This window comes from Mauremys reevesii, linkage group 11, assembly GCF_016161935.1.
Source record: "Mauremys reevesii isolate NIE-2019 linkage group 11, ASM1616193v1, whole genome shotgun sequence".
NCBI classification, from domain to species: domain Eukaryota; kingdom Metazoa; phylum Chordata; order Testudines; family Geoemydidae; genus Mauremys; species Mauremys reevesii.
The window spans coordinates 43,403,233-43,426,674 of NC_052633.1; the positions used below are offsets into that span (position 1 = coordinate 43,403,233).

At 38.1% G+C, this 23,442-nt stretch overlaps 1 protein-coding gene across 4 annotated transcripts in view; it reads left to right on the forward strand.

Moving 5' to 3' along the window:
* Positions 1-23,442, forward strand: part of COBLL1 (cordon-bleu WH2 repeat protein like 1) — a 142,393-nt gene that overhangs the window by 104,225 nt on the left and 14,726 nt on the right. For all 4 annotated transcript variants that reach the window (XM_039495802.1, XM_039495800.1, XM_039495803.1 and 1 more), the window contains exons 3-10: positions 992-1,193; positions 3,457-3,685; positions 6,998-7,036; positions 9,293-9,390; positions 9,502-9,744; positions 15,392-15,542; positions 16,022-16,096; positions 17,649-17,807. In XM_039495802.1, coding sequence (XP_039351736.1) covers positions 992-1,193; positions 3,457-3,685; positions 6,998-7,036; positions 9,293-9,390; positions 9,502-9,744; positions 15,392-15,542; positions 16,022-16,096; positions 17,649-17,807 — 1,196 coding nt within the window. The remainder of the gene's footprint in view (positions 1-991; positions 1,194-3,456; positions 3,686-6,997; positions 7,037-9,292; positions 9,391-9,501; positions 9,745-15,391; positions 15,543-16,021; positions 16,097-17,648; positions 17,808-23,442) is intronic.

Sequence of the window (23,442 nt, forward strand, 5' to 3'; positions counted from 1 at the left end):
GAGTGCCCTAACCACTGGGCTACAGAGCCAGGCTATTGGGTATTCTGTGTCTGTGGATGAGGGATGGTGGTTGTGGTGGTTTCTCATCCTTTGGAGAAAAAATTGTTTGTGTTCTTTACACCATTGCATGTTTGTACAGAAACAGCCATTTCAGGAAGGAATAAGTAAAGTAAAGAGTTGGCACACAATGAAACTATTTCAACCAAAATCAGGCTGGTTTGGGGGAAAATCCAAAATATGAATAGCTGCAAATAGACTTTGAAAGTGTTCTTTATTAGATTCACAGTATTTTATATGGCCGTAGCAAGTCATTTGTTACTGAGGTTCAAATATCTAATTATCCTGCTCCCACAAGTCGGGAACTTTACTGTTATGAGTGGGTATGCTTTGGCACCTTTGTTCTTCTCCAGCTATCTTTTTCCAAGTGTGTATTTTCTGGGTGCTATATCATACATTAAACATATGTGCCAGAATTTTCAAAAGGACTAGTCATTTTGGTTGCCTGACTTGAGACATCTTAAAAGATTCTTTTTCAGAGGGCAGATGCTCAGCATTTCTGGAAATTGGACCCCTTTTCAGTATGTCAAGTTGGACAGCAGAATCATGAGTCATTTTGGAAAAAATGGACCATAAAATATACCAGCTGTCCAATTACCACCACTGCCAAATCCCATGTTGTATTGCAAGTCAGGAGACAAAAACACCTCTCCCCCTCAGAAATGCACTATTTTGCACCACCTCTGTGCAGATTGCCTCTTGCAGGAGCACGGTAGCTCTTTAAGTATATGTGCATATTAAAGGTGCCTTTTCTTTAAGTAATATCTACAACATCTAAGAATACCGTTACAAAGTGGATGTGTTGACCGTAATTATTTAGTTATAGGATAGCAGAGATGATTTTTGCTAATGTTCAGAAATGCACTTTGTTTTGTGGCCTATGTAATGGTTGTATACCTCTGTTTCCCCCCCCCCCCCTTTTTTTTTTAAACAGCAAACCCATGATGGACTTGCTGATTTTTCTCTGTGCACAGTATCATTTAAATCCATCAAGCTATACCATAGACCTGATATCGGCAGAGAAGAGACAGATTAAATTCAAACCCAACACACCAGTTGGAATGCTTGAAGTAGACAAGGTGATTTTAAAGCCAAAACATATGGATAAGAAAAAGCCCACTCCTATAATGCCAGAGGTAAGAATTATACCAATGGTGGCGTTATCTGAAGAGAGAGATTAAGATTAAGATTGTTTTTATCTAAATGTTCTAATTGTGATTTATGTTAAATGCAAGTTCTCAATAGAATATATTTTCAAGGCATGGCCCGGTGGCATCGCAATATACCATCACTTGGAGATTAGAGCTTTAGTTTGTAACTAGGGGTTTAGATGACTTTGGAATTTTACAGTGATGTAAATCTAATTGTTCTTTTGGGAATGTAAATATTATGCAACAATCTGAAGTATAATATAAAGTTACAAATCTCCTTCATGAAGAGTTTATCCTTTTGATAAACTATCTAAAGATGATCTGTGGGCAGAAATGTACATACATATAGCATCCCTTTCATAAACTGAAAATCAATTGCTCATAAGTCATTATCTGGACTGCCATAACTTACACACCCTTCTGATTACAAATTACTTACTTTGTTTTCATTTAATATGTGCTCTGCATGTTATTGCTCCATAAGAACATAAGAAAGGCCGTACCGGGTCAGACCAAAGGTCCATCTAGCCCAGTATCTGTCTACCAACAGTGGCCAATGCCAGGTGCCCCTGAGGGAGTGAACCTAACAGGCAATGATCAAGTGATCTCTCTCCTGCCATCCATCTCCATCCTCTGACGAACAGAGGCTAGGGACACCATTCTTACCCATCCTGGCTAATAGCCATTTATGGACTTAGCCACCATGAATTTATCCAGTCCCCTTTTAAACATTGTTATAGTCCTAGCCTTCACAACCTCCTCAGGTAAGGAGTTCCACAAGTTGACTGTGCGCTGCGTGAAGAAGAACTTCCTTTTATTTGTTTTAAACCTGCTGCCTATTAATTTCATTTGGTGACCCCTAGTTCTTGTATTATGGGAATAAGTAAATAACTTTTCCTTATCCACTTTCTCAACATCACTCATGATTTTATATACTTCTATCATATCCCCCCTTAGTCTTCTCTTTTCCAAGCTGAAGAGTCCTAGCCTCTTTAATCTTTCCTCATATGAGACCCTCTCTAAACCCCTAATCATTTTAGTTGCTCTTTTCTGAACCTTTTCTAGTGCTAGAATATCTTTCTTGAGGTGAGGAGACCACATCTGTACACAGTATTCGAGATGTGGGCGTACCATGGATTTATATAAGGGCACTAATATATTCTCAGTCTTATTCTCTATCCCCTTTTTAATGATTCCTAACATCCTGTTTGCTTTTTTGACTGCCTCTGCACACTGCGTGGACATCTTCAGAGAACTATCCACGATAACTCCAAGATCTTTTTCCTGACTCATTGTAGCTAAATTAGCCCCCATCATGTTGTATGTATAGTTGGGGTTATTTTTTCCAATGTGCATTACTTTACATTTATCCACATTAAATTTCATTTGCCATTTTGTTGCCCAATCACTTAGTTTTGTGAGATCTTTTTGAAGTTCTTCACAATCTGCTTTGGTCTTAACTATCTTGAGTAGTTTAGTATCATCTGCAAACTTTGCCACCTCACTGTTTACCCCTTTCTCCAGATCATTTATGAATAAATTGAATAGGATTGGTCTCAATTCTTTTGAGAATTCTTCAGGTCAGATGTATAAATGAGGGATATTCCTCATGCTCTGGGAAATTGAAGCTTTGCAGAGCGCAGAAAATAAACATTTGTATTTTTATGAAGCGCTTAAATTACTGAATTAATTTTTTCTTCATTCCATTTTCTACTTTCTAACTTATGCTAAGTGAATTGTAACTTTAAGTGTACACAATGGAGACTACATTGGCATAGCTACATCACTGTAGTTATGCTAACATAACTCTAGTGCAGAGGCAGGCTATGCCAACAGAAAAGGGTTTTCTATTGGTGTAGGAACACATCAACAGAAACATTCTTCCGTCAGCACAGCTGCATCTTAGGTCAGGATAGCTAATTTGGTCAATATCCCTGAACTACGTGGCTATGTTGACGTAATTTTTAAGAGTAGACCAAGCCTGAGCCAAAACTGATACTTGATCAATCAGGCGTTTCCGTTTTTTTTCTTGCTGAGAGAGTAAATGCCATCACACTTTTCTTAGAGTTTCTTTGTAATATTGATAATACTGTAACAATGGTGAAACAGCCCTTATTGGGTGTGGGTGGAGGGGATGTGTGTGGAGTTCTGTGGTTGCTGCAACATTCTGTTGATGTAACAGTTTGGGGTTTTTCTCTGTCTGTATTCCTTGAATGTTACTTAATAGAATTTGTATTTTTTTTCCCAGCAAACAATAAGAGTGGTAGTAAACTACAAGAGAACACAGAAGACTGTAATGAGAGTGAGTCCACATGAACCTCTTCAAGAGTTCATACCGATTATCTGTAGCAAATGTGAGTTTGATCCTTTGCACACTGTATTGCTGAAAAACTACCAGTCTCAGGAGCCCCTTGATGTAACAAAATCTCTTAATGACCTTGGACTAAGGGAATTATATGCAATGAATGTCAATAAAGGTAAGACATTTTTATATATAGTTTCTCAACAAAGGTATGCACACAGGAAATGTTTTAAAAAAATATGGTACATCTATGATTTCATGTGTTCTAGAGAAATGAATTTCCTTCTAGATACTGCATAATGTTCTTCATTCATTCTGCTATAGAACCAAAACCAGGGGTGGCTCTGTTTTTTGTCACCCCAAGCACGGCAGTCAGGCGGCCTTCAGCGGCAGGCCTGCGGGCTGGTCACACGGATTCGGCAGTGTTTCTGCGGGTGATCTGCTGGTCCCGCACCTTCAGTGTACCCATTGCCGAATTGCCGCCAAAGCCGCGGGACCGGCAGACCTCCTGCAGGCATGCCGCTGAAGTCTGTCTGACTGTCGCCCTCACGGCGATCGGCATGCCGCCCCCCGTGGCTTGCCTACCCAGGCACGCACTTGCTGTTCTGGTGCCTGGAGCTTCCCCAGACCAAACCCAGCTAAGAGCCACCTAAAGCTAGTTTATGAAAAACTTCTGGAAGCTGGTCCCACAGTTAAACAGACCCCTCCCCTGCTATGAAAGCATATCCTTCTTTTCCTGTCTCCTGCCCAAAGCTTCCTCTCTGTTGCTCTGTGTGTTTCTTTATATGTCTCACCAACACTTTTTTTTTTTTTTTTTAACTGCTGCTGGGGAAATTCCACTCTCTAAACCATAGTCCTCTGCAGAGAAGTTGGAGTAAAGTGACTTCCCTCAGCCTTCAACTATCCTATTCTATCTGGGCCAGGTCTGTTCACTAATTAATAATCCTTAATGCCAGTCTCTTTCAAAGACCAGATCTGTAAGCCCCGTTCCCCTGTCTCGCCACTCCTTAGAATTTCAGTCCAACGTGAATGTCAAAAGATAGAGAAGAAAACCAGCCCTACAGTTTGCAGTCTCACATGGATAAACATAGAGGGTGCCCAATATCAAACAGAATTAAGTTGTACATAGATTCCCATAATTGTCACATCTTGCTAAATGGGAAAGGTGCAAAATCAGCAGGGAAATAATTTTTGTTTATAATCCTGCAGGGTCAGATGACCAGGTACCTAACAGCATATTAATTTAACAAAATGTATGAATTTATATGGTGCTTATCAGTGTAGGATATGAGCACTTCACAGAGGTATAGGTTGATTTAGTTCGTTAATATTACTTGCTTCACAAGCCATTATCTCCACTTTAGTGATGGTCAAATTCAGATAGAAGGCAGGGCAGTGACTTGCCTTCGCTCACACATCTAACTCCCAATCACATGCCTTGCCCACAAGTCCATCTTTTATGAAGGACTCCTTACGTTTTTTTGTAGTCCCCTGTTACAAAGACTTTCTGAGAGAGATTTCAAGTGAACACGTTCTGTCAGCATTGGCTCTTGTAATTCAGCTAGACTTCCCTAGACTAGTGCTATGTACCTTCTTTCTATAGTCATTATCCCTGCATTTGACATAATGCAAATTTTCCTCTCTGCCATAGCAGCATCACTTGGTACGTTTTATTTCAAAGACATTTATCTCAGTTTGCTTCCCAAAGACACCACAGTCAGCAATATCTGAAATAACAGCTTTTATTTAGAGTTGGTTGGGAATTTTCAGTCAGAATGATTTTTCCAGTGGAAAAATTAAAATGAAATATTTTATTTTGGGACGGTTTAATTCAATTAATAATCTTTACTTTTTTGAACTAACCCACAACATTTAGTTTTGAGTTATGTTGTATGTTATGAGACTCACGTGAGTGTGTGTATTATGGGAGATGTAGTCCAACAAAGGAGCCTGGTCTATAAGAGAGAACGGGGCCCAGAACGACAACTCCTGCTAGGTCTATGTGCTTTGGAGAAATGTAGTTTAATGGTGAAATAAGTCGAAACACAGTGATTTGGGTTATTTTAACAAACAAAAATATTACATTTTAATCTTAGAAATGTTTGAATGTTTCATGTCAATCAAAAATGTATAACAAAATGTTTCATTTACTAATTGAAACTGTCCACAGAATTTCATGGTGTGGAAAATTTTTAAATTTTATTTTTCATCTCGTTGTGGGGAAAAAAACAAATATTAACATTTTTAAATTTCCCTTGTGATAGAAATCCAATATTTTGTTCAGGTCTGCTTTTATTATACTGAGATTTGTAAGCACAAGTTTACATTTTAGGACAGAAATATAATAAAAATAAACAGTTTATCTACAGGTTAACTGTTGCTATTTTTGTTTTCCCCCGCTTGAAAAACAAAAACACCATAGGTAAGAAATCACAGAGACCTCTCTCCAAATTTAATGAGTTTTTATTCTGTATTGGATGCCTCCTTACAGCATCTTTAAATACCTCTGACCTTCCCAAGCAAAAGATATCAGGCCTCTTGTGGAATATCTTCTTTTTTTCATTTGAGTCACAATCTGAGTAACAGACTCAGTTTGGGAATGATAACTTACAGTGGAGACTCCCTTTGATCAAGAAAGGTATTGATTGAAGGAAGCAACCTATCTTCTACCAATTTACTACTTTGGACAAAAAAATAAAATTAGTCTGGGGTTCTTTCCCTGACTCTCTATTCCTAACTTTTTTTTATTTGAGAATGTATGTGCTAAAAGTCAATAATTTGTGGCAGGTCAAATAACTAAATTAAAAATTTACATTATTTGAACTTGAAAACTGTTTTCCAGACTCCAGCTTTCTGTGTAACAGACAATTTAGTAATAGTCAGAATTAAAAGCAAAGAAAAAAATACCATAAATATTATTTATTATTAAACTTCCTATTTAACTTCTATTCCCCTGGTTAATGATGACCAGTTGCTTTACTGAAGTTTGTTCTGGGGCTATAAAGGTAATTTAAAATCAGCATCCTTTTAGCAATTGCCTGAAGCCAACACCCATGGTGAACTTTTCTCCAAAATGAATTTCCTTCCCTTCTCAATTAGAAACAATCTAGGAGGGTGGGCAGGTGGATGGATTGATTTTATTAGAGGATTGCTATGATTTGCTACTGATGGGAAATATTAACAAATGTGCTAGTTTTAATATGATGTGCTCTAGAACACAATCTGCACATGTACAGATTGTGGCATCTCTGGTCTTTGATATAAATTTGTGTGCATTTCACTGTCATACTAGTTCAAATTCTGAGGTGGTGGTTAGTTTTAGATAGGGAAAACTGTTCTTATGAAAGGGGCCTGCTATCTTTTCCTGTTTTTGGAAACTCAGATGAGAGTGTTCATATGTAATTTGCAGCTTTCCCTCAACCACAGTTAGGTTCTGTATCTAATAAATAGTATCATTATAACTAATTTACCATTTTTCTTTCTCTAGCCACTTCAGCTGCTGACTTCAATTTCTCATCTTTACAAGGTAAGTTTTACTGAGCTAGATAGTGAAATAGGAGCACATATATAAACTGTAGCTGATAAGTTGTCATTCAGACATTGCCATTTATAGACTGCAAGTAAACAAGTACCTTCATGTCCTATAATGTGTGTCAGATTTGCATAAATTATCATTACAGAAATTGATACCCTGCCTATCATACAGTGTTTCAATAAATTTTAATTTATGGTGGTTCTTTGATCACCACAAAAGAATGTTCTTCAGGAGCCCCTTGAACAATGAATGATTTGAAAATTTTTTTTACTAAAAGGTTTTACTAAAAGATTCTGCCACCCTTACTGATGTTGAGGACTGTTTTACAATGTTAGGTATCCTATTGATTTCAACAATCAATAGGATAGAGCTTCTCCCACTGACATAGCTATGCCTCTTGGGGAGGTGGATTAACTAGGCTGACAAGTGAGCACTCTCCTGTTGGCGTAGAGCATCTTCATTAAAGCGCTACAGCAGCACAGATGCATCGGTGTTGCTATGCTGATGCAGCGTTTTAAGTATAGAGTTGCCCTGAGGCGCTCTCATTCTGGACTATTTTAAGCACAGTGCTTATTACCATACTGTCTGCCCTGAGAACACTTGCCCCACCTTTGTGATGAAGAGTACCCTATGTCCCATAAGGGGGTGTGGTTTTTTTATTTGTTTGTTTGTTTTTTAAATAGGCAAGTCTGTGACAGGGTAGTACTAGCTCTGGAGGTTCATTTTCTTAAACAGCCTTAAACATTACCCTGAGTACACAATAAGATTGTGAGGCTTGCTTGAGATTTTCATTGCTACATTCATCTGAACACAGGTTTTATTTAGCAATTAATAACAATGAGCACTTAGCTACAAATTCTTCGCATTGGAACTGTGAAATATATACACTCATATATATTAGTATGTAATTTTTTACCTATTTTTTGAATGAGATATTTGAAAAAATTCTTTTTTGTCTGGAAATAAAATGTACTTAGTTGAGTGAAGTCAAGAAGTACTGAATTTTTTTACAGTGGTGTTTAGAAGTGAGTAGATGGATACTATGTGTATACACAATTTTTGCATTTAATTTTCCTGTATTGTTCTCTATCCAATTTTAATGTGGATTTCTGGTTGCATGATTTAGCACACCATGTGTTCATGAGTTTTTACTTTCCTAGGATGTGTGCACTGCACATATGACATTTGTGGTTCACATATAACATCTGTGGTATCTTTACTGGTGGTCTGCAGAATGAAGAAGCTATGAATTAAGGGGGGCTGGATAGTTAAAAGGGTACATGATCTGTGGGGGAGGATCTTTCTCCAAAACTAAAGGAAATACAGAATGAAAGAGCTTCTTGCACCCTCCACATGCCTTATGCACTCAGAGTGGTTGATCATCAATTAACCTGTAGTTATCCCATCTGTATATGGCATTGGTTGTCAATATTTTGTGCATTTAAAACATTTAGTTTTCCTACAGGATATAAGACTTTTTAGATTATAATAAATTGCTTTATAGAATCCTAATTCTGAGTGAAAATCACTACTCCCAGGTTTAGCAAGGATTTGATGGCTTTTTACCAATGGCTCATACCTAGTTTATGATGTGATCTTCACACTGAGATGTCGGAGTGTTACCATTGTGCCACATCTTCATTTAGGGGTGTGTGTGTGTGTGTGTGTGTGTGTATATGTGTGTGTGTGTGTATAGGTTTGTGTTTAATTGAAAATGGTATACTCATTTACAAGCACTACATGCATAGAAAGTTTTCTTCTTTGTTCAAGAACCTGAATAAAGTATACAGGAACATGGCAGTTAGGGTGAAAAATTGGGACGGGAGTGTTAGGGGGGTAATAAGAGCCTGTATAAGAAAAAGACCCAAAAATCGGGACTGTCTATATAATCGGGACATCTGGTCACCCTAATGGCAGTGTACATGGAAGTCTAAAATTTTAATTGACTGCAACTAAAATTTTCTCTAACACGATTGATCATATTTAGTGCAGTGCTGATATGGAGCACTTTTTACATCGCTGGCAAGTAAAATTCATGCTAATTTATGGTTGCTTAAGGAGAAAAATTAAGGTAAAAAACATGGCAATGTCAGGAAGCTTTTTCAAACTGTACTTTCAAAAGGCTACTCATACAGAATATTTTTTTCTCTACTACACACTCTGCTACCAGCCTGCTGGAAGGATATACCAAACATACCAAAAATAATCTCTGCAATAAATATCTAGAATTAATATTTTCTGTTGTAGACTCCTACCAAATGTCTCAAAACCCAGACACTTTGAAGGAGAGAGAAAATAAAGGATTTTTCAGCTTTTTTCAGAGAAGTAAGAAGAAACGAGAACAAGTAAGATGGCATTTTCTAAGCAAAATATGTCTAAATATATTCTCAGAACAATCAGGTTTGCTGGTTCAAATACTTTCAGAATGTTTGATTATCTCTTCCCCTCCTTTTAAGACTGCCAGTGCCCCAGCAACTCCACTGATGAGCAAACCCAGGCCAACTTTTATCAACAGATCTAACACGATTTCCAAGCAGTACGACTCTAACACATTGCCATCTGAAATGCCAAAGAAGCGAAGAGCACCCCTGCCTCCAATGCCTGCATCTCAAAGTGTCCCACAGGATCTTGAACATACCCAAGTGAGACACGCATCATCTTGTGTTGTGAAATCTAGTAGTGTTGATGACAATGAACAGGTGAGTTATTGTTAAACTTTTTCTTCTCCACCTCTCCACCCAATTAAGTTTCACTGATTAAGAGTATCTGAGGCAATAGTATTTCTGGTGAGGCTTGGAACAAAAATAGTTACACAATATAAGTTAAAAGTCCTATTTTCTGAGCATATAGTAGTGAAACAAGAAATATTTCACACGGAGATAAGTGTATCAGTTGAAGGATACATTTTAAATATCCTGGTATGTTTCCAAAATATTGGCTGTATTATTAAAAATAGAATAAAATAAACCAATGTTCTATTAATACATTTTTATATGAGTAAGATTAGAAGTCAAATTTATTTTAGAAAGAAGAAAGTATTTGTAGCAATTGGATAATAGCCAGACAACAAAGATTTATATAATCATCACAAAGGCTCTGATCCTCCAAAGACATGTACATTGCTTAACTTTAAAGTAACTGGTGCTGCACATATGCTTAAAGAAAACCACTATTTTGTAACAAGGATGTTTCATTTTAAACAGTGAGAGTGATGAATAGGAGTTCCAGCCTCAACTTGTTCTATTGAGTTAATAGCTTACATACTTACTTACATTCTGGCTTACATTAATATGTCCATTAACTACACAGGGGATTGGGATTTTTTGTCATTTCTAAATTGCCTCGCTTAATCCTTTGTAGTAAAATACAGTTTAATGTGTTGTTGAAGAAAATAGTCTTCTAAACAATCTTCCAATCTAAATTATTAGAAACAAGTGGGACTCTTGGGAACTACATTTAACTTACAGGAAGCACAAGGATGCTAAACTAAAGTTTTATCTTAGTAAAATTGTCTGCTTGTATAGTAATGCATTTGAATGAAGTTATGAGAGAGGTTATCTGAGTGTATACTGAACTCCTTCCAACAAATTTTGGGAGAAAATTAATGCATTGGGTAATATCTTGGTAAAGCACAGATTGTCAGTTGTGAAGTCCAATTAAAGATCGAGGCTAAAAGTGTCAGTGTAAATTAAGACACTGCATATTTGTATTTTGCGCTGTGCTTTGAATCTGGAATAAAAGGCATTCTTTTTAAATAAATTAGACTACTGGCATGCCAGAAAGATGAAATGCTGAATGAAAAATAGGCCTAGAATTTGGTGCTAGTCCTGTAAACAAAAATTCTCAAATGAACCATTAGTCTAATTATCCTGTACACAATACTTTTCATTTCCAGTTAACATGAAAAAACCACAAGAGAGCGCTGTTTAACAGAAGTTCTAAATTTTGTCTTATATTTGGCTGAGAAGCTTTGTCGTTTGAAGAGGAGAAAAATATTTTTTTTTCTTTACCAGTGTAAAATTAAGTAACAGTCTGTCTTGGTCTTTTCTTGCCTCTTCATTGAGAGTAGGCAGTGTCCCAATCTACTGGGGAGAGTAGGCAGTGCTCCACTGTCTAATCAAATTTGCAAGCAGTGCTGGTTTACAACAAAACATTTTCTTAGCCACTCGAGAGGAGTTCAAGGAGAAGAAATTCTGTGACATTTAAGAAAGTGGTTCCTTTAAAATCAGTACATCCTGGGGCATTGATGGTGACTATTATAATTCGTTATTTGTATTAGCACCTGCAGGACATAAATTTAAGAGTTGATCCCACGGGACTGGGCCCTTTACAAACATATAATAAGAAACAGCCCTTGCCCAAAAGAGTTTGCAGTCTGAACAGAGAAGACAAACAAAGGGTGGGAGGAGAAACAGAGGCACATGGAAGTAAAGTAACCCACAATGATTGTACAACTTCGGTATTTCCCAGTTTTCTTTGCTATGTTGAGTGCATCAATACTTGATTAATCCTAATGGGCTAAATTCTACCAGTTTACTCCTGTGGAAATCCTGGGTAACTCCACTGAAGTCATGGTTCATCTTTGAGGGCTGTTCCCTGTGTGTGTTACATTGTGGGTAATTCATGTGTTCCATGCACCTGAGACCAATCTGTGAAGCAGTGTTCGTTGGTCCATAATTGTGCCTTTACTCTCCTCATGCTCTGTACTGAGGATATAAGGGACAGTACAGATTGACTGCCTCTTCAGCTCCTTCTTACTATTGCATAGCCTGAGATGGAACCTCAGTGCCAGAGCTGAGCCTTTTGTCCTCAACCTGTAAATATTTCAAAAGTTTTATAAAGTTTTAACTGTATATAGTGCTCGTACAGTTTATTCACTATAGTGATTAATTAGTTCCCCCAGGGAGTCTCCCTGGCTCCCGGTACAGGATTTAGATTATGCCCAGGTTAATGAGATTTAAAAGCTGCATCTCCTGTCCCTGCTGTTTTTTTCCAGCTATGATGGCTAACTCTGCTGTTTGTTGCCTCAGAGAGGCTCATATTTCTGTTAAGTGCAGTATTTGCCATTCCTTTCCTAGCCAAACCTGACAGAGGTGAGAACTCCAGCTTAGGAAATGCCTCATGGAGTGTGCAATGAGACCCCAGACCCCAGAGCTGGGACTGGGCACTCCTCTGTACATCATCCAGAGATGCTGAGATGTGCGCCTCCTAGCACCAGGAGTGGGATCGAGCGGAACTAAAGACCTTTTACTGGGGTCTTTTTATGAGAACAGGAGACAGGCTCTCCTAAACATAAAAGCAGATGTCCCTCAATATGCTTATCTTTGTCTTTTCCCAAAGCCTTATGACACCAATGAGGAGCAGAGGCTTCATTCCCTTGACCTAAGATGTGCATTAGTATTTTACCTGCAAAGAACAAAGCCAATTCAAAAGTAACCTAGATTGTTCATTGCTACAGAGGAATGAGTGAGTGGACAAACCATATCATCTCAGAGAATATCTAAGTGGGTCTCTTGCTGTATACCACTTTATCAGTTGGCGCATTTCCCTCACCTGCAGATAGCGACATCTTATTCTAATAGAGCGACAGCAGTTTCAGTAGCTTTGGTTCAAGAGTGCCCTTTCTTGACTTTGCAAAGCAGCAACATGGAGTTCTATCCATATGTTCATGAGACACTACACCTTAGTTCAAGCCTCCACAGATGATGCATCCTTTGGGGCAGTAATCCTTCAAACCTCTCTACTGCCTGCTTCCTCGGAGCCTCTCCGCTTGAGTAGTGCTTGTCAGTCGTCCACAGTGAAATACACATAGGGACCAGCACTTGAAGAAGAAAGTGAAGTTACTTACTTACTTACTTACTTACTAGTAACTGGAGTTCTTCTAGATGTGTGGTCCCTATGTGTATTCCACTAACAGCCCTCCTTCCCCTCTGCTCTGGATCATAATTGGATTCATGAGAGAGAGAAGGAACTGGAGAGGCAGTTGCTCTGCACTCCTTTTTATACCCTAGTTACAGAGCATGAGGAGAGCAAGGGCGCTGGCACAGACCAACAGACATTGCTTGCAAGATTCTTCTGGTCTCAGGTGCATGGAGCATGTGTACCCACAGTGGAATATAGCTAGGGACCACATCTCGGTAACTGGAGTTCTTCATGATTTAAGAAATTTCCCTTTATACCAGATTTACATGGGTGGAAATGAGAGCAGAATTTGTTCCTTTATTTCCAACAACAGTAAGAGGTATGTGGTTTATAGATGCTCTCCTGTTGGCCTCATTTCCATGCACACTAATCATATTTCACAAAATCCAGCTGCCTGCTAGGCAGATTTGCATGCCTAGAAGGCCCTATCCATCCTCAATATCACATCCCATTATATTAACTTCTTAAAGCCAGGTATAGAATCATAGTAATTTAGGTTGGAAGGGACCTCAAGAGGTTATCTAATTTATCTGCTTGTCTTGGGGTAGGAATGTGTACACCTAAACCATTCCTGACAAATGTTCATCCAATGATGTAGATTCCACAACCTACCTTGATAACCTATCCCAGTACTTAACTATCCAGTACTTAGCTAGTGAGAGAGTTTTTGCTAATATAGCCTAAGTCTCCATTGCTGTGGATTAAGTCTGTTACTTCTTGTCTTCTCCTTGATAAACATGGAGAGCAATTAATTACTGTCCTCTTTGTAACGGACATCTAGTTGGGGTATGCCATGTAAGACTAACACATCTTGTCCTCGGGGCAACCTGAGAACCTTGTGCCGATTCATGTGAATCGCTAAGTGGCTCTGTCCTAATGTGTCAATAATCGCCATCTTGTTAGGATGTCCTTTAATAGCAGCCAACAGTGTCACACACAAAGTGTTATATGCATACTGAAGCAAACTTTGCACCATATTTTTCTCTATTGATATTCACTCAGCCTCTTTTTAAACAAAATTTATCAAATAAAAAAATTACACATGTATAGTACTGTGACAAACTTATTTGAAGTTGGCACTAAATCCTATTTTTTTGAACAAATGTCAGCTTATTTTAAGACACAATTGTTGTTCAGTGGTAGCTTGATAAATGAAAGGCATCTTACTCCATGGGTATTGACAAGGTCAAGAATTCTGCTGTCAATGGGTTCTTGAATTATGGAGGGATCATCAGTAAAAGAGAGATTTGTGATCCTGTTTATTCCAGTTCTGCTTCTTCATATTCTGCTTTATGAAGTAGACCGCTTAATTGAAGCACAAACAAAAGTCCTTTGAAGATGACCCCCGGGTCTGGCTCAAGTGTAGATTCTGCTACCATAAAATGAATGTGATTTCTGGATTTTATTATGCTGTCAAATAGACAAGTGATAGTGATCAAAATAGCTACAGGAATGGGCATCTGTGACTAGAGATGAAACATATTTCTTTATCATTGGGATCCTGAAAGTAATCACTCTGAGATGTAGAGCTACAAGGTTACTTCAGTATCAGGCTAATAGCTGTTACAATGGCAGGCAAAATTATGGCAGCTATCTTTTGAGACGCTGAACTAGTGATAAGAAAACTGAACAGCTTTTTTTAAAGTGCGTACAGGACTGCCATAGCAACTTACTGTATAAACCAAAGGTTCTCAAACTGAGGGTTGCGAGGTTATTACAGAGGGGGTCGCGATCTGTCAACCTTCACTCCAAACCTTGCTTTGCTCCAGCATTTATAATGGTGTTAAATATATTAAAGTATTTTTAATTTATAAGGGGGGGTCGCATTCAGAGGGTTGCTATGTGAAAGGGGCCACCAGTAAAAAAGTTTGCGAGCCACTGGTATAAACTAAAAAGTTCCCCTCAGATGTCCTATACCTTTGTGTATTTTGATGCTTTCATATTGTGTGCACACTGGCAAAGAGCCAAATCCCTATTTTTGTTAGAATATTTGTTAAAATGTTGTTGTTACAGTTCTGTCTTTACACCATATTACAACATATTTAGGAACATTCCCCATCAAAGTTTTCTGACATGGGCTTTTTTAAAAGTGTGAGAGGTTCCAGGTTACTCTCTTCCTAACATTTGTGACAACTAATTTTGTTTACTGTCACTGTTGTGATACATTTTTGACTATCCAGCACTATACGAGATATAATTCCCCTCACTTACTGCTCCACCATTTTCTGATTATTTTTCCCCTGGGGAATAGGTTGAAAGTATTGCTCAGAGAAACTATTAGAAACTTAACAAGTTGTTTCAATTTTGGTTAATAGTGGATGAGGATTGTTATCTCAGGTATACATTTTGCAGTACAATAATCAGACTTTTCTTGCTGTTTCTCAGAATACTCTTGTTCTTTTGATTTTTTTTCCCCCCCCTTAGGGTCAGTTGAGACTAGGAATAGTGAGAACAGGTTCTCTGCAGCTCAGTGGCACATCATCTGTTAACTCCTCTTTGAGAAGAACTAAGCGCAAAGCGCCCTCTCCACCCTCTAGAATACCACAAGACCAAAGAGACAACAGTAAAAGAACTGGTAATCTTTTTACTTTTTAACTAGGCAGAAATGGAAAGATGGTATAACTGTACCTAGGCTAAATACTAATGTTAAAGAAATGTCACCCTATTGGTTGAACTTTTAAGTAAAACCATACATACATGTCAAACATCTATATTTAAGAATATGTTTAGGTAAAAAGACAGATGAAAACAAGACAATGTTTGATACATGACATTTTCCTCTAACTTCAGTTCTATGTCAAGGTTTGTAATATTGTAACAGCTGAAATGCACAGAGGGGTGTGTGGGTGTGTGTGGACCATGGAATTGACAGTACTGTAGCTGTGGTTGCAATAAGCTTTAATCACTGAGACGAAAGTACTTCATTCCTTAGACGTACTAATCTGTAAAGTCTAAGTTAGAAGTTTTGTTTCAGGTTAATATTGGTGTAAAAGAAATAAAGGATTGCATTTAAAAAGGGAGCTGTCTGTTAACATTTTCTTTACTTTGTTTCAGCATCAGAATCTGCAGAATCAACCCCTGTAGAAAGTATTGTGGAAGAAAGAGAGACAGAAGTACTGTTTCCAACAGGTAATTCTTCCCAGATGTTATTAAAATATAGTCAAGAACAGTCATAGTAAAAGCACGGTAATAAAGAGAAATAGTAAAAAGGTCATGCTGCAGATGTTACATGCCCATTATTGTATTTGTCTTAAACTATCATTTAAATTTGAGATTTTCCCTGGATACTATTTCTCCATCCCGCCGCCCCCCTGCCCCCAATCCTGTAAGTATTTATATGGCTTTCTAAAGTACAAAAGCTTTACTTTTGCATGATATAGTAACAAACAACTGACGTTTGTATTGGTTACTATGTGTTACATTAAAAAAAAAAGATACCTAGTGGGTATTCTAGAATATTTAGACATTCATGAAATAGTTTTAAAAGAGAACACCACCTGTGTTGTGTGCGTCTGGGTCAGTTGTCATGTCCATACATCGCTTCCCTCCTCACCCAACATAACCAAGTATGAGTCTTGTTTATATGACTATAACTACCGTGTTGCCTATGTTTTTGTATCAGTGCATTCTGGGAAAACTGCTATCTCAGTGTTTCAACGGGGGATAAAATGTCTTAAGAACACACACATGGAGTGGCATTAGCAGTATATGAGGCTCTGCACTTTGAGATTTCCTACTGTACGGATAACTAGAAGCAGGAGGATGAGCTAAAGTGGTTACATGGGCCTTGTTAGGGACTCCCATTTAGACTGCGAAACATAAGCATGCCACACCAGTTATACAGAGACCCATGTGTTATCTTAGGCCTCTGGCAAGGGGAAAACTCAGTTACCAACCAAGAAGAACCCATAATGTATTTGGATACAAACAATATTTAAAGCCAGCTGTGTCACTAACCAGTTACCATCTTGGATAAAAGTTGTGATGTGAGTAGTTCTGTGCATGAATGAAAAAGCTGTAATTGGTTGAATCACAAGTGCTCACTAGATTCTGTCCCTGTTCAGTTTGTGATCTAAGATCACACCCTGAGGAAATATGGTTGCAGACATGTACATGGGGTCACATACCATTATATTGTGCCTACATTATAAAGAATAGTAAGGAGAGCAATAAAATTCTTAGCAAAAAACTTATTCAGGCAAATAAGATGTCTTGCAAATCATGGACCAGATCGTTTGGACACTGCCTCTAACTTTTAACTCAAATTGTGTGAGCAAATAATTGCAGGTGAATTTTAGGTAACTCGGACTTCTGAATAAATGATGTGTACACTAGGTACATTAGGTACTAAAATGTCTTGGTGGCCTAAGTTGTACCTAAGAGTTTTTGGCATCTGGGTGCAGAAAAGGAGGCTGCCTTAAGGATATGCTGAAAATTTAACTTGAGGATAAGTGTATTTAAACAAGTATAAACTGTAGTTGTTATAAAAAGAGAAGTACAATTGGAGTATTACTGGAGGCTCAACTTCACAAATAATTTACTAAAGTTCCTTTAAAAATAACTAATTTGCTTTGAAATTTGTTTAGTTACATTTTTGTTTGCTGTCATTCTAATTTTATTTTGTGTAATCTGCAGATTACATCAAGCTAATTAACCCTCTTATTCTTAAACTGCTTTTTAGGCAATAAAGTTGATATAACCAGAGCCACAGTGCCATCATGTGCCTCTCATTGCTTAGATGCGGCCAATCATGAACAAAACACTCTCCAGCAAGTAACCGATGAAACTAACCATACTGGTAACACTGACTGTCCTGATGCAACTGAAATGCCTTCTAAATGTAGGTTGTAATATCTTTCTATAGGATATTATGGATAGATAATTTACAGTAGACCAATATTATAATGCATGTGGTGGTGAAGTTTTCACTACTTCTAGAGCCACTGTAGGGAACAAAAATCAGCTGTAATTATGCCATACCATAAACTTTTCTTTTCAGATAGCATGTATAAATATTTAATTTTCTCCCTGTTTAAATTTGTATCCAATTACAGATGAGACAATTCAGTTCTAAAATGAAGAATGCAGTCAGATGTCTCTCTGACTTATTTCTTTAGCTGTAATATGCTTCTATCTTAGGGGTTTTGATCTATGTTGGATTTTCTTCATTTCCCATCACTGTAGTACCTGAATCTGGCATGGGTGAATTAGATCTGTCAACTTTATGGAATAATCTGTTCTTTGTTTTTCTTAGGTTCTAGGAAGCTCTGCTTGTGGTATATGTACTTTTGTAAAATATAAATATTTTTCAAGTTATAATGAAAAAGCGTTTAAAAAAATAAAGTAAGGGCTTGCAGCATGCTAGCCTAATCTCTTCTAGCAGCTCATTCCGCAGCCGAGCCTTGTTGAACAAGAATGCTTTCACTCTAGCTCTCGCGCATTCTTCCTGGGTTTCAGTAGCCACACTGCCCTAGAGGAATGCAGCAGTTTACACAAGTCATGGATAGATGGGTCTTGTCCACTGGTGCCACACGGTCTTGAATTGGCAGTAGATGCAGATTGTGAGCTAATAGAGGATGTAGAGCAAAGAGTTGATGTGTTCAAGATTGCGTTTTCCACTGATATAAGGCTACTGTATTCTACACAAGTTGGAGCCCTCTGCACTGTTTCCAACTTCAACCCCAGATACAGTGAATTAGAGTATCTGTGCTGTACGCCACCATGCTGGAGATGATGAATGCATGAGTTACCAAAACATTATAAATAAGGATGGGACAAAATGTTTTAGGAAAGTGAAGGTGGAAGAAGGTATTTGTTAATATTGTCACTTCCTAGAAATCTAGAGTTTAGTTTACGAGGGTCCCAAATCTTTGCATCATTTAGATAAATGGGAAAGCAAAGACCTTTCATGGGAGTGGAAGTAGCCTTTTAATTCTTCTGAGTGTTTCCCACTGGTCAGTAATACCTTGTGGTTGACTGTCAAAAGCTGTAGAGAGGTATACAAGTGGGCCTGATCCAAAGCCCACTGAAGGCAATGGGAAGACTCTAATTGACTTGAGTGGGCTTAGGAACAGGCCCAGTATGAACACTGAGATATAGACTGTGCCTGCTGAGGGGGAAGGTTGTCCACGGGTGCTTCTATGTCTTGTTTTGTTTTTAAGCCCCATTACAATCCATCCAGATGTTGGGAGAAGTTGCATGATGGAGTTTTTTGTCAATACTTTCTAAGTGGATGCCACTTAGATGCAGCTCTGCTACAGTTCCATGGCCTGTGGTTCTACAGGACCCCATGAGGAAAGCCCAGTTATATTCTGCATTGTATCATATCAAATGGCTGCTGCTTAAATTTATTTGCTCATTCAATAAAATAGCAGTGCATAATAGGTTTACCAGATACCAGTCACAATGTAATGATCACTTGAAGGAATCTATTTTTGTTCCTGAAAGTAATAGAATGCGTTTGTGCTTCTGTTAGCTATTCATTAAAGTGGTACTGCACTGTATAGTTTAAAACATGTTAACATATCCATTATAAACTATTATTTTCAGAAGTTTATTTTCTCTTTAAAAAGCCCACTCTGGACTGAAAAATGCTTTAAAGGATTACACCTACTAGAAGAGACATGTAAAAGAAAAATAATTAGAATGATTTTTGCATTGTAAAACTACAAAAAGATGCATCTTCCTTTCCATAATGGTTTTAGTTTTCATTCTGAACATTTTTCTAGCCTAACATACATCGTTCCATTAGAGTTTCGTGGTTTAGGAAAGAAGAGTAAAATATCTGCATGTTAATTAACAATTATTGTATATTTCCTACAATTTTTTAAAATTAAATTTCATGAGTAGCAATCTTATTGACAAAACACACAGTAAAGTCTCCAAGGAATCTGAGGTCCATTAGGTCAGTAGCCAGCGCACTGAAAAGAGTGATAGACTATAATGGGTGAATGATGAGAGTACGCAACTCTCTATCTCTGACACTTTGGAGCATAATAGCTTGCAAAGAGATGTTAGACTATTATTGTATACCATTTAAATGGTACTCTTATTGACCCATGTCTCCAAAGGAGATTTACTTTGTAAGATCATTGATCTGTCAACTAAAACCTCTTCAGGTACCTTTTAGCCCAATAGGCTGTTAATAGCTTGAAAGGAACATTGTTTAAACATCATAGCCTAATGTTTGCTCTGGTGAATAACATATATACCCGCACAGATACATTTTAAATATCTTGTTGGTTTTCTGAGATTCTTTAATGGAAAAAGAAGTATATTTTAATGCCTAGTGCACGTACGTGTGTGTGTGTGTGTGTGTTTGTGTCTGTACACACACAATTGTACTTGTACACATACATGTCCCAAGAGTAACACAAGTATAAATTGTAACATACCATTGCTAGCACGGGCAGTGGAGTGGAGACACAGCTAAGCTGTGCTGAGTACAAACTGATTTGAAACCAGTGCGTACGTATGCAACATGGCTCAGCCATGCTTCTGCCCATGCTACTGCGTCTGTACTGCTATTTATACTCTCACTAGCTCTCATCAAGCTACTGCCAGTATGTGTACAACAGAGGAATCACACCACTAGTTCATAGTGTAGACATAGCGTATCACATAGTGTATCACATACACACAATGCAAAACCAGTTTCGTTAAAAAGAAGAGAGGTGGCTTCAATCTTAGATAAAAATTAAACCTAGAAAACCAGGCATTTGGAACAAAGTCAGGAAACATGAACTGATCCTTCAGCCACCAGGAGTGTATGGGTGTAACTGTGAAAACATAACACAGCTCTACTTATTCTTTATGATGTACAGCTATTCTACTACTACTAAGATGGCTCAGCGCTTGGATGAGATCAGCTCATGGACCCTCCTACCCCCCCCAAAAGATAGTTGAAGCTGAATCTGAGGCAAAGACGTGTGTGTGTGTGTGGGGGGGGGTGTCATGCTGCTGGGCAGAACAAAGCACTTTGAGTTTGCTTTCATGGTGTGGTCTCCTTTGTTTCAAAGTACACACCACAAACTGGGCCAGTTCAGTCTGTAGTTTAGGAGTGCTCTTGAATTCCTTGCTGATAATAAGCTCTCACATAGCAGCACCTCACATCATATCTCTGGGTGGCTAGGAGACTCCATCCCATCCTGGTGGATAATCTGGCCTTGATTAATGCATGACTCTGTCAACTTGCATTTGGATTACACATTGGCAATATACTTGGATATGAAGCCCAAGGAAACAGCCCTTAGAAAACTACAACTAATGCACAACCCTGCAGAATATCTCCCCAGCAACATGAGTTGCCATAAGCGTATTGTCCTGTGCTCTCTAAACCAGCTTCCCATAGAACATCTAGTCAAGATCAAAGTCTCAGTCTTTACCTTCAGGGTGCTCAATTTCCTGTGCCCAGTGTATTAAAGATTGCCTAGAGCTTCAGGATGAGGACCATGGCAAATAACTCTGCCTCTTAGATAAATTGGAGCTTTCTCCCGCAGGGTAAAGCTCATATGTGCAGGAGATGACTCTTTCTTGGAGGCTGGCCCAAAACTGTGGAACAAATTCCCACTAAAAATGAGGCCCATCACAAATCTCACCATCTGTTTTGCTCCAGGTGCAAGGAGAACAACTTTCACCTTGTTTAACATAAACATGTAGCAATGTTTTTAAAAACATTTTTTTAAAAAGCCACCAACAGAGGTTCCCCACCAAAACAAAATGCTACACTTCATACATCTTTCTCTCTTTGGGGAGAGGAGAATCCACATGTGACAGAAGTTAAACAATGTGACTAACAAGCTACTGGAAAGCCCTCTGGTATTACAGAGATGAAGACAGTATAAAATCCTATAGAATAGAATAGCAGAATGTGCTTCTCTGGCCTTCATGATTAGTTTTTAACCCCAAGTTGATTAATGCTGCAGTGACCATTTTATGTGAGTAAGTGAAACCTTTAACACTATTTAAAACTTTGCTGCTTCCAATTTTGAGTTTATCCTTACAGGCTATGATTTAAACTGCTGTTCTGGATTTGAACTTTTCTCCGTCTTTACACAATTCTGTAATAATACAAGGTAACATGCTGTCCAGCCTGTGGTGTTGTAAGTCTGCTAGTTGAGAAAGGACAATTTGTGATTTCTCCCTAATCTTTAAGAAAGGCATGTGCCAGGATCCTTGTGATTCACTTTTTCCACCACTAGTTACTTCCCCCATAGCTCCCAGCTGCTATTTTGTCACCATTCTTACAGCCTTCATTTATTTAGAGATTGTCTATACTTGTAAATTTTCCAAAATAGCTATTCTGGAATCGTTATTTTTGGAATAAATGTGTGTGTGTGCGTGCAGGGGTTGGGGTGGGGGAGTTATACCAAAAATAACTCTTCTGGAATAATTATTCCACAGTTGTTTTCCTAAATTTCCAAGGTATAACCTAACATCTTTTGAATAACAAACAGTACCAGCAGCAACACAACCAGTAGGCTAATTGTAAAGTCTATTTACTAATGTTTTTAAAATACTAATTGACATCTAATTGTAGAAAGGTTTGGGATAGGAAGTCAATGGGCCGTAGGGCATTTAAATTTCCAGAGATGCTAGGTGACTAATCTTGAATTTAGGAGCAGAACTGGGTGAAACTTTTTTTTTCTTCTGAAATATCCAGATTCAGGTCAGCCAAATTGTGTCATGAATTGTTTCAGCAAAAAGAAATTTTAGAAATGTCAGGTTAGATTCACATGGTGGCAGTGCTGGGTGCTCCCCTCACACCCAGCTGCCTGCTGGTTAGGATACTCACTTTGGAGCAGGGAATTGAACTCCGGTCTCCCACATTTTACGTAAGAGCCCTAAGCCCGAAGATATTTGGGAGTGGGTCCCTCAGTCTCTCCAGTTGAAACTGTTCCACTAGGTATGAAATACCTAAATGTTCATTGGGTCAGCAAGGGACCATGAGAATAACTCTGTTGCCTGGTGGTTAGGGCACTGGGCTATTGAGTGTAAGGGATGCGCCACCATTGTTTTGCGAACCTAGGCCTTAATTTCCAAATTTCAATTTCCTTTATTAAAGTGCCCAAAATCAAAATGAAGGTTTTTGCTTGCCCCGAAACAAAACAATTCTGACTTTTCAGTTTTTGCTGCCAAAAAAAGAAAAAAATCACTTTGGGGTTGATCTGAAACAATTTCTGCCCTCCCCCATTTTTAATAACTGCCACCAAATGGAAAATTAGTTATTTGCATAGCCTTATTTAGGAGCCTAACTTTAGGCACCCCAGCCTTGGAAATTTTATTATGTCTTGTATGGTATTTTATATGGTATTTGGTCAAAGTTGATAGTTACACATTTTTGTTGAGTTACATTTTAATTGAAGTACTGTTACATTTTAAAATGCATTTCATGTAATATTACATATTTGTTGAATTCTGTTTGTAGCATATGCAACGACCCTATATGCTAAATATCAGAGTACTCTTTTAGCTAA